The sequence below is a fragment of the Natator depressus genome, chromosome 4, assembly GCF_965152275.1.
Source record: "Natator depressus isolate rNatDep1 chromosome 4, rNatDep2.hap1, whole genome shotgun sequence".
Taxonomy (NCBI): domain Eukaryota; kingdom Metazoa; phylum Chordata; order Testudines; family Cheloniidae; genus Natator; species Natator depressus.
In genome coordinates this window covers 1,848,909-1,860,923 of record NC_134237.1, presented here as the reverse complement: position 1 = coordinate 1,860,923, position 12,015 = coordinate 1,848,909, and the positions used below count along the sequence as shown (strand labels likewise).

The following is a 12,015-nucleotide window of genomic DNA, read 5'->3' as shown; positions in this document are numbered from 1 at the left end:
GGAACTGAGGGCAGAACAGGGCACAAGGATGGGTAAGGCGCATGCGTGGGCTGAACAAGCACTGCTACCAAAAATATCCAATCAAAGGCACAAGGGTGCGTGCACACCTGAAGTGGAGTGCCCATAGGGACACACATCTTGAAGAACTCCAGTTGTTGCACAGGGTGAGTAACCTCGCTTTTATATTTCAGACCTGTTATTTCTTTGTTAAACCATATTCAGTGCAAGCCACTTTGCTGGACCTATTGGCAGCCCTTAGGAAGGACATTTAGTTGGGGATTGGTCCTGCTTTGAGCAGGGAGTTGGACTAGATGACTTCCTGAGGTCCCTTCCAACTCTGATCTTCTATGACATTGGATTGCCATGAGAGAGGCAGGATATCAGAGAAAGGAGGGGAGTTGTACCATGCCAGGGTAGGTTAGGGAGCCAGAGAGGACGGAAAGAACAAGGAGGACATCAAAAGACTCTGGAGAACTGCTCAGAAATGCTTGCAAACTACCGCCTCCTGAATAGCTTAAGCAAATTGCACAAGCCCCAGTAAAAGTCGGTTTCGTGTAGCAAAACGTTGTCAGGATAATCAGACAAAAGCTGCCTGTCTTAGGTGGAATTAACTGCTGAAGAATGATTACATTTGACAAGATAAATTGCACTGAAATTTGAGTGGGGGGGGGGGAAGACATGTAATGAGATTTAGTAAATGAATAGCAAATATCATGAGTCATATGTAGGATTCTGGTACATAATGATAAATCCCATCCCTTACAGTATTTTATCAGATATAGCTTCCCCTTGAGTTGACTGAATTCATTTTCAAACATTTAATTTACATATTACACATAAACAAGTACCTCTTATCAGTAAAAGTCTACAGTAAGTCTGAGCTCCAACCTGCACAAAAGCTAACCCCCCCCCCCCTTATGTGTCTTTCTGTTCTAGGGTCTCCTTTTATTAATGCCATTATTCACAAAGGATTTGATGAAAGACATGCGTACATTGGAGGGATGTTTGGAGCTGGAATTTACTTTGCAGAGAACTCCTCGAAAAGTAACCAGTATGTGTATGGAATTGGGGGAGGGACCGGCTGCCCAACACACAAAGACAGATCCTGTTACATTTGTCACAGGTAAGTTTCCAATGGATTTGCCCACAGGGAAAACACACCATTTCTGTCTCCTTTATGCTTTTTAGCTCTGGCACAGGATGTGCTTCAGAGAAAGACTAGCCACTTGGGCTTGGACATGGCATGAAAATTCAGTTTTTACACTTTGTCAGGGCTGAACAGAAAGGGTCCCAGCAAGCCCCAGAAAGGGTTTGAAAATTACATATAGACATTGAGTTTACAGGGAGTATAAATAAAAGAGAATGGTGGCTTATGAATAAGGCTTGAAATATCAGGATTGAAACTGAGTGGATCATGGTAAATAATAGTGATTGGATGCCAAGCAATCTTTACAGCTGCTTGTGCCTCGATGTAGTGACTTCTGCTGGCAGAACAAACCTGGGATGCCAAGAACTGGATTTATTGCAGCTTGACCGAAGAGCAAGGTTTTTGTAGCGAGCAAATATTCATGGATTTTGTGTGTGTCATTTATTCAAGGCCTTGATTGTCAATGAGGTACATCAACAAGCTCTACAGTGGTTCATAGGCGAGTGGCCTTGGCCTCTCTCCCTCTCTGAACCAGTCATTGGGTAATAAGAATTTGAGCTGCCTGCAACAAAACAGTTTAAAATAAATTATAAAGTAGATCGCCACAGCCTGCATTTTACCAGATGTGTGTCCACATGCACCGTTTTTTATGAAGGTTTTCCTTTCATTCATGGTTTTCATTTTTAAAAATGTATTCTTAATTTCCTTATTTGAAGGCTCAGGGAAATGCATTTTGATTACTTAAACAAGTTCCTAAATATTGAAGTCGTTCTTAAGGTTTACAGTAGTCGTCTGCTCCCAGTAAGATTTGATCCATGTGTTGTGTTCGTTTCTCTCTTAGACAAATGCTTTTCTGTAGAGTCACTCTTGGAAAATCCTTTCTGCAGTTCAGTACAATGAAAATGGCTCATGCCCCTCCAGGGCATCATTCTGTAATTGGCAGGCCAAGCGTGAATGGACTTGCATATGCTGAATATGTTATCTACAGAGGAGAGCAGGTATGTGGATTATAAATTGGGCCTTTCGTTTTCAGTTTTTATTTTATTTAATTTTGCCTGCGAATTTATCAGTGTTTATTACCACAACAACAAAAACATGTGAAAATCAGTGCAAAAAACTATTATTAATTTTTCTGGGTAAATATCAGGATTTATTTTGGTGGCCTGAGAAACAGGAAAAAAGTATTCAGTAGATTAATGCTTTGAATTCCACTCATCAGTGTGTTTTGCTGCAGAACTAAAACAGAACTCAAAACCCAAGGCCACCTCTGAGTTTAAGAAAACAATATATCTCTAATCCCCACATAAAACTTTTCATTTGAATAAACAGTTTATTGTTGTAGACTTAGAACTATTAGCGTATAAATATTTACATTTAATAATTGGGCCGCAGCATTTGCAGCGCATACACTCAACTTCATCCTTTTCTCCTGTTTTTGTTTTTTTTTAATTTTTGAATACTTCCTTATGTTCTGAAACGTGTTTTGAGACAGATTTTTGTTCTCTTTCCATTTTAGTGTGTTAAATCTTTAAACTGTTATCTGCTAGTCCCTTGAAATGTGTACGTGGTGGGCATGAGATTCATCAGTACGTTCAGATGTGCACGCACTTCAGAGTTTGCATGCGTGCCTGTTTGTTGTGTGTATCTTCTAGACTAATAATACACGGCCTTCCATCGACAGGCAGCTTTGCACACACACCCAGACTAATGTATCATCATACAATATGTTGCATGAGATATGTGTTCTTTTCCTAATAAAACAAGTTATTGTTTATATAGTTAAATGATACAAAAGTAGGGTGAAAATCGGGAAAAAATGAATCATTGTTTTTGTGAAACCTGGGAATTTTTCAGTAAAAATCAGTTTAAACTGAAAACAAAGGGGCTTAATTATAAAGTATCAGAATAATGGAATGTGCAAAATTTGTAGTCAGTGTGGCCATGTCATATACCAAGTATTGTGTGCTTGTCTGATAAAAATCCAGATAACGTTCCCCAATTATGTACCAGTCAGGGCTCTACAAGTCATTTGAATACATAGAGGTGGCCAGATCCCCAGCTGGTGTAAATCAGCATAGCTTCCATTGACTTCAGTGGTGCTACACAGTTCTACCCAGATGAGAATCTGGCCTTTGTGTATATATAATCACCTTCTGTCTGGTGCTACTAGACAAGAGCCTCTTAAAATATGTCATTGGCCTTGGTAGCCACAGCAGAGGGCACTGATTCTCCATGGCCTTGGCTCTGCTGCAGCGAAGGCAGATTAATTTCAAAGACTTTTCTGGTAGTTAGTGGGCAGAGCTGTGTCTTATTCCATAGATGCCAGTTAGTAGTTACATTGATCGTTGCTGCAAAGTATACGATTGCCATGCAGAAAGGGAGTTGGGGTGATTCCTTATGTGGCTAAACTTAGTCTTACTTTTGTGCCAGCATAAGTAGTATTGAAGACTTTGAATAAAAACAGTTCAGATAAGACATTTGCCCTGGGAATACAACTTCCCATTTACATGCCCTGTTTACTGTGAGCAGCTGCAGGAAAGTTGTTCCCACAGTCCACGGCTCAGAGGAAGCGGTGAAGCTCCAGAATGCTGTACCCTGGAGCAACACAGCCAGTGCAGTGCTGTGCCAGAGGGACCTGCAGTGAGGGGCTAGCAGTGCAGTTACATTATGTGCTCAGTGCCCGTTCAGTAGTTACTTTATTCTTACAATGTTTGCAGGTTACGAAACAGATCACCAGCTGGCACTTAGTTAGGGCCACTGACCAGTCCAGTACTACTGCTGTATTCTGTTACACTCTTGGGGGAGGTGCAGACAGGAACTTACCCATGGTGTTAACTCAGGAATAAAGAAACTGTCTAAGTTTGGCTGTTGGGTCCATTCATTAATGCCCACATGGAGCAAACAACTTTTTATTAAGACTTGTTGCCTCATTTCAGGAGGGTCTTGAAGGTTTAAAGTGTGGAACCATATGTGCATTAGTGCTCAGCACCCAGCAGCTCCCATTGTTCTTCGAGTGATTGCTCATGTGTAGTCCACTATAGGTGTTCGTGCTCACCACATGCACCAGTGTCAGAAGTTTTTCCCCGAGCAGTACCTGTAGGGGAGCGCCCCTAGCGACTCCTGGAGTGGCGCCTCCATGGTGCGGTACAAGGGGCGCTGCGCGCTCCCCCCACCCTCAGTTCCTTCTTACCGCCAGTGAAGTTGCTTCGGAACTGCTCTGCTCCAGCTTTGCTGCAGCTCATCCCCAGGATTCTTGTTCGTTCAGTGTTAGTACCTGCAATTAGTAGTTGATTCGTTTAGTTTAGTTAGTGCGCCCGGGCCAGGGCATGCCCCGGGCCCCGGGTTTTAAGTTGTGTGACACTTGTAGGCGACCAATGCCAGTGAGTGATCCACAGGCAGACTGTTTATCTGTTTGGGTGAAACCCATCTCAGCAATCGCTGCAAGATTTGCAAGTCGTTTAAGCCTCGGACCAAGAAAGAAAGAGACATTAGGCTCCAGGCCATCCTGATGGAGTCAGTGTTGACCCCGACTCTGGTGTGCCGCTCCGAGTCGGCACCGGGTACCACGGTGTCGGTACGTGGTGACCCACTGGCACCATCTACCAGTCGGCACGGCTCCCCATCCATGGGACACGCCAAGAAGGCTAAGAGGCCTTCTTCATCACGGCACCGGAGCAAGACTGGGGGAGAGACTAGACGCATTCTGGGCAGTCCTCAGTCCCCGTTGGCCTCCGACTCAGGTCAAGTGGAGTAGCCCAGCCCGTTTGGAGCAGGCTTCCCCGGATGTCCGGATGCCCTCGGGACGTTATGTCCATGCCAGTACCAGGAGCACCATCAATGTTGGCCACGCGGTCCAGAGGCAAGCCACCACTGGAATCTCCGCAGTCTCCCCCGGCTCAGTACCGATCTCGGTAGAGGGAATGTTCCTGACGCCATTCGCCGCTCAGCGACCATCCCGTGCATAGTCCACGTAGGTTGCCGTCGACCCCCACCAGGCTGTCTGGCTGGGTTCCGTCTGACAGAGACTCCTGGCACCGCTCCACCTCGAGAAGCGGATACCGACGGGACCGAGGCAGACGACGCCAAAGATCCTCGTCTCAACAGGACTACTGTAGCCAGTTGAGACACGAATGTCGACGCCGTTCTCATTCGTCGTCTCACTCCAGGACCCCGCCTTGGCACCGCTCCCATAGCCCCGGACGTCGATCACCTCGCTGTCGCGGATCTGCCTGCCGGAGCCGATCACAGAGCAGCTGCTACCGGTGGTACCGTTCTTCCACGTCAGGGTCATGGTCTCGTGGTCAGCACCACTCCCGGCTTTGCCGCTCCTCCCGGTCCAGGGACAGCGGCAGGTCATATGTCAGCCCGGCCTCCCTTCGTAGTCATCCATCAATGGGTCAGGCCAAACAGCCTGCTGCGCCAGTGCCACAGCAGGGGAAGTGACACGGGGCCCCGGGACTGGCGCAGCGGTACCAGTGGGCACCATGGCCCCCAACGCAGCCCCCAGTGGGGGTTGGCTCGGTGGCCGGAGCTTCTGAACAGCTGGCGGCCTCCCTCTCCTGGCCTCCGAGGAAGGTGTCGGTAGGACACACGTCTTCAGCACCGTGCCTGGAGAGCAACCAGGGGATGGATCCTCCGGTGCCAGTGGACACACAAAGCACCGCGCCTATCTCCTCGCCCTCCCGTGATGAGGCGATTACAGCCCTGCCTCCCTGTGTCCCACAGGAGGACTTTAAAGTCCACCAGGAACTATTGAAAAGGGTGGCATCAAACCTCAACCTCCAAGCAGAGGAGGTGGAGAAGCCCTCGGACTCCTTCTTTAACATCCTGTTTGCCTCGGTACCGGGCAGGGTGGCCTTGCCACTCCATGAAGGAGGGGCGAAAATTTCAAATGCCTTGTGGCAAACCCAGCCTCACTCGCCCACATCTCTAAGAGAGTGGAATGCTAGTATTTTGTGCCCCTAACTCCCTAGTGGCTGAGTCTGTCAACCACAGGGAACTGCAGGGCCAACCAGCCCCTACTCCGAAAAATAAAGACTTGAGGAGGCTAGATTCCTTTGGGAGAAAAATTTCTTCGTCCTCGAGCTTCCACTTACAAGTGGCTCAGACTCTCCTGGGCCAGTACAAGTTCAATCTATGGGGCTCTCTGCCAAGTTCGAGGACTCCCTCCAGGAGTGCAACAGGAAGGAGTTCAAAGCTCTGGAGGAGGAGGGTACAGTGGTTGCCAGGGCAACCCTGCAGGCAGCGTCGGATATGGCGGACATGGCCACGCAGTCCACGGCCTTCACGGTGTCCATGAGAAGGGCGTCGTGGCTCCTGCTGTCCGGGCTGTCCAGCGAGGCTCAGAGCTCCCTGCAGGACCTCCCATTTGATGGCAAGGCTCTGTTTGCAGAACGAACAGACATAAAACTGCATGGCCTGAAGGACTCCCGCACTACGCTTAAGACTCTTGGCCTCTATGTTCCGGCTCTGGCTAGACCTGAGTATAAGCCGCAGCAGGCTCCCACCCAGGCCACCCACTCTAAATATGAGCCCCCCCATAAAAAGTCACGGGACTATAAAAAACGGTCGCAGAGACAGTCTCGGTCTGCCCCCCAGCCTGGATCCTCCAAAGGCAAATAGGCAAGGAAGCGGCAGTTTTGACAGGACGCCCGGGGTGACCTACCAGTTCTCATCAGGGATCCACCCCCAGTAAAGCTTCCCTTCTCCAACTGGTTATGTGCTTTCCTCCTGGAGTGGTCGCAGCTGACCTTGGACCGATGGGTCCTCAGCACCATCTCTCGGGGCTACACCCTCCAGTTTACCTATACCCCGCCCAACCACCCTTCACCCCCATCCCTCCTGGGGAACCCCTTTCACAAGGCTCTGCTTGAGCAGGAGGTGGGGTGGCTCCTTGGCCTAGGAGAGGTGGAAGTGGTGCCAGCGGAGTTCAAATGCAAGGGGTGCTACTCCCGCTACTTCCTTAACCCAAAGGCCAAAGGGAGGCTCAGGCCCATCCTGGACCTGCGAGGCCTGAACCAGTACATGGTGAAACTCAAGTTCTGCATGGTCTCCCTGGCCTCCATCATCCTCTCCCTGGATCCCGGGGACTGGTATGCCACCCTCGATCTGCAGGACGTGTACTTCCACATCCATATATTTGAGGGGCACAGACGCTTCCTCCATTTCACGGTTGGGCAGGAACACTACCAATTTACGGTCCTCCCGTTTGGCCTGTCCACTGCCCCCAGGGTATTTACAAAGTGTATGTCTGTGGTGGCAGCCTACCTCGGGAGCCGTGGGATCCAGTCTGGACGACTGGCTGGTCAAGGGGAGCTCCTGGTCGCAGGTACGGGACCATGTGGCTCTCCTCCTGTCCACGTGCGCCACTCTGGGCCTGTTGGTAAATGACACCCACATTAGTCCCAGTACAACGCATAGAGTTCTTTGGGGTGGTCCTGGACGCCACGTCAGCCAGAGTCTCCCTCCCACAGGACAGGTTCGAGACCCTGAAAGGGCTCATTGCCTCTGTCACAAGATTCCCAGTGACAACTCTTAGGTCACATGTCGGTGTGCACATATGTGGTTTGTCACACCAGACTCTGGATGAGGCCCCTTCAGCTCTGGTTGGCCAGTGTTCTCCTAGGCCAGAGACAGGATGGACAAGGTCCTCACTGTGCCCGAACCGGTGATCGCCTCCCAATGATGGTGGTCCTCCCCGGGGAACATGCTCCACGGGGTCCCGTTCAGAGGTAGTCCTCATCTCTGGAACTGGTATCCGATGGGGAGCCCATGAGAGAGACGTTCAGACCCAAGGTCTGTGGTCTGTGCAGGACCTGGTCAAGGAGCTCAGGGCAGTCTGGCTGGCGTGCATGGCCTTCCGCTCGTACCTGGAGGGCAGGGTGGTCAGGGTCCTCACGGACAACATGGCCTCGATGTTTTACATCAACAGGCAAGGTTGGGCCCGTTCCTCTGCCCGGAATCCCTCAAGCTGTGGGACTTCTGTACAGCCCATGACATTTGCCTACAGGCCTACCACATACTGGGTGCCCGGAACTCATGGGCAGATAGCTTGAGCAGGGACTTCTCCTCTCAGCACGAGTTGTTTCTTCACCCAGAGGTGGTGCACAGACTTTTCCAAGAGTGGGGAACTCCCCAGGTGGACCTGTTCACAACTTGACAGAACCATCACTGTCCCCGGTTCTGCTCCGGGGGTGGCTGGGATGGGGTGCTATCTCCAATGTCTTCCTCCTGTCCTGGTCACGCCAATTTCCTCCTGATTGCCCTGGCGTGGCCCAGGCAGTATTGGTAAGGGACCCTCACAAGCCTGGCGGCCGCCCTGCCATAACTATTACCGTCCCGCCCAGACCTGCTCTCCCAGGACCAGGGCCGCCTTCTCCACCCCAACCTAGCGGCACTGCACCTCATGGCGTGGCTGCTCAGTGATTAGGCCGGGAGGAAAGGACATACTTGGAAGGGGTCCAGCGCATCCTCTTGGAAAGCAGGCAACCCTCCACACGCCGAGCCTACTTGGCAAAATGGTCTCGGTTTTCCCGATGGGTGGGTGAGCGGGGCATTCCCCCCGTGGCTGCCCCGATCCACCTCATATTGGACTACCTCCTTCACCTTAGAGCCCAGGGCCTGGTACCCTCGTCCGTCAAGGTGCACTTGGCAGCCATATCAGCCTTCCACCCGGCAGTGCACGGGCACACAGTATTCTCCCATGCCATGACTGGCCAGTTCCTTAAGGGGTTGGATCGTCTCTTCCTGAACACTAGGCCCCCTGTCCCGCAGTGGGACCTGAACTTGGTGCTGGCCTAGCTGACGGGCCCCCCGTTTGAGCCGCTAGCTACGTGCTCCTGGTTGCACCTATCGTGGAAAGTAGCCTTCCTGGTAGCGATCAGCTAGGTGGGTCTCGGAACTCAGGGCCCTGACCTCCGAGCCACCCGTACATGGTGTTCCATAAGGATATGGTCCAGCTCCGCCCACACCCCTCGTTCCTCCCAAAGGTGGTCTCCTCCTACCACATGGGTCAGGACATTTTCCTGCCGGTCCTCTGCCCCAAGCCCAGTACGTCCAGTGAGGAGCGCTGTCTCCACACGCTAGATGTGAAACGGGCTCTGGCTTTTTACCTGGAGCGGACTAAGCCGTTCAGGAAGTCTTCGCAGCTGTTCATCGCCTCGGCCAAGCACATGAAAGGTCGGCCGATCTCCAATCAGCGGCTCTCCAACTGGATCACTTCGTGCATCCGTACCTATTATGAACTGGCGGGAATCCCTCCGCCGCCAATTGTGAGGGCACACTCGACTAGGATGCAGGCCTCGTCGGCTGCCTTTTTAGCCCGTGTCCCCATTCAGGACATTTGCAGGGCTGCCACATGGTCTTCAGTTCACACGTTCACCTCGCATTATGCAATCGTCTGCCAGACCAGGGAAGACGCCGGGTTCAGCAGGACCGGACTCCATCCCGAGAGTTTGTGAACTCCTATCCACCTCCAACAGATATAGCTTGGAATCACCTATTATGGAATACACATGAGCAATCACTCGAAGAAGAAAAGACAATTACCTTCCACATCCCGCCCTCCTTCCCCTCTGTCGGAGTTGTCTGGCAAGAAGTAACTGAGGGTGGGGGGAGCACGCAGCTCCCCTTATACCGCAGCATGGAGGTGCCACTCCGGAGGTCGCTAGGGGCGCTCCCCTACGGGTACTGCTAGGGGAAAAACTTCCGGCACCGGTGCACGTGGGGAGCACACACACTACTGTGGAATGGACATGAGCAGCAGATCTCAAAGAACACCAGTTATGGAAAAGGTAACTGTCTTTTCTCAGTGCTGAACACTGGAAAATCTGGCTCTTAATATGAGCTCTTTCTGCTGTGCCCCCTCTGGCATAGACATCTAGTTCTCCTGCTGCTTTCCTCTCTGCTCTCCTTCTTTGGTAGCTGTGCTCAAGAATTCTGGTGCCGTGAATAACAGGGGGAGGTAAGGGAGCAGTTATATAGTCCTTCCTACTGAGGAATCTCATTGATCTCTACAGATATCAAGAGAAAGCTAAAAAGCAAAGCGGGAGAGCCGATGTGAGGAGGAAGATGTTTATACTGAAACATCAGTGTTACAGTAACAGACATGTAATAGCCTCCATGGTCTAAAGCCCTTTTGTAAGGGACTGGGCAGAAGCAGTCTGGCTGGACTGGGGTCTCACATCAGGAATGGTAGTTGCTGAGCAGGGGTCGGAGGAATCACAAGAGCCAGATTCAGTGACCTAGAGTTGGGATCAGAGTCAGGCTGTGATTGGAGATGGGAGGTCAAGTGACAAGGTGAAGTCTGGAGTCACAGCAGGCCAGAGTTTGTGTGGTTGCCCAGACAACTTCCTGTGACAACCCTGGGGTTTAATAGGGCACTTGGCCAATCAGAGGGCCACCGGGTACTATCACTCTGGCTCCCTTGGGTGCTGCTTCCTGCTGCAGCTACCCTCCACAGTGCTTCCTGGCTGTAGCTTTCCATAGCCGCCTGGTGGCTCTGTGGAGAATGTTAGCCATCCCAGGTTCTGCAGACCCAGGTTCTAGTCCATGGACCCTTACATCTTTGTGATACTTTAGCAATGCAAAATAAATGAAGGCTGAAATTGTAACTTACTGTCCATATCCTTCAGAAAAGCAATGGTTTGTTTCTCTGCTTATTTTCAGGCTTACCCAGAATATCTCATTACATACCAGATCATGAAACCAGAAGCTCCCTCACAGACTGCAACAGCAGCAGAGCAGAAGACCTAGTAAATGTCGAGTGGTGAAGCAAAATATGATTTAAATCTTGGACTGGATGACATTTTGTTTCAGAAAATCAATATCCTATAAAATTCATGACAACCTGGAAATAAGCTGTATGTCTTTTATAAAGCATTGCTATATAGACAAGTGTAATATGAGTAACTGATACGTACTCAACTCCTACTGTTCCTTTTGAGGAAATGTTTACAAGGGACTGCCTTTTTACAACATATCTCAGGCTCATTCTCACCGCAGTTACCAAGTGTAAAACAACATTGCATTGATCTAGACTTTGGGAACATTATGCTACAAGCAGAAAACATTACCAGTACAACTCCATATGTTAAAATTTCACAGACTACTGTTCTCGTTATTTTTATTTACAGATAAATTGCATTAAACCCAGAATTTTTTTTCAGCACACAAAATTCAACTTATTGTTTAGAGAGATATTAGTCAACTATTTATTTTACTTCTTTTATATTCTGAAATTGAGCCAGAACCTTCTTAAAGATATTTTGCACAAAGTCAAGTTGGCTAAAATCATTAACAATGCAATATGAGTTTCTTATCCAAGAAGGGGCTAGGTCCAGTTCTTCAGCTTAGGGGTTTTTTGCACTTTTATGAGCAAACGTTGCTACAGGCATAACTTTAGGGTGGAAACAAATCAAGTTTCAATTAGCTGCTTTCTCTGTCAGTTTTCCTGGGGAAGTATTAGTGAGCTTCGTGAACTTCATAAAGCTGCCTCTTGTGCTAGGTAAAACTTCGTGAAGCAGGTCAGTGCCCTCTGCTGACTAAAAGATAAATATCACTTTATGACTGAAAGGTTAAAAAGACTGCTGAAGTACAATGCAGACTGTGAAGTGTTCTCAAGTGACAGTGGCATATGATTCAAAAGAATCAACTTTGTGAGGGGATGAAAATTAGTGGGTAAAAAGCCAGAAGATTGTGTGCAGGAGTATAAAGTGCAGTTCCTTAAAGACAGACCCAGAAACTGGCTAATTTAAAGCAACAAAAATGGATTACGTTATGTTGGGTTCAACATCACAATTGAAGCGCATGAGTGATGTACAGAAAAGATACAAACATTTATTTCCACCAGTGTATAATTGGTTTTAAAC

General features: G+C 49.4%; 1 protein-coding gene across 1 annotated transcript in view; it reads left to right on the top strand.

The window, feature by feature from the left end:
- The window catches only part of TNKS (tankyrase), a 278,738-nt gene extending 267,538 nt beyond the window's left edge, over positions 1–11,200 (top strand). Inside the window, exons 25-27 of the mRNA XM_074950255.1 lie at positions 937–1,123; positions 1,989–2,145; positions 10,814–11,200. Of these exons, the coding sequence (XP_074806356.1) occupies positions 937–1,123; positions 1,989–2,145; positions 10,814–10,900 (431 nt within the window). The 3' untranslated portion in view covers positions 10,901–11,200. The remainder of the gene's footprint in view (positions 1–936; positions 1,124–1,988; positions 2,146–10,813) is intronic.
- The last annotated feature ends 815 nt before the right edge of the window (positions 11,201–12,015 follow it).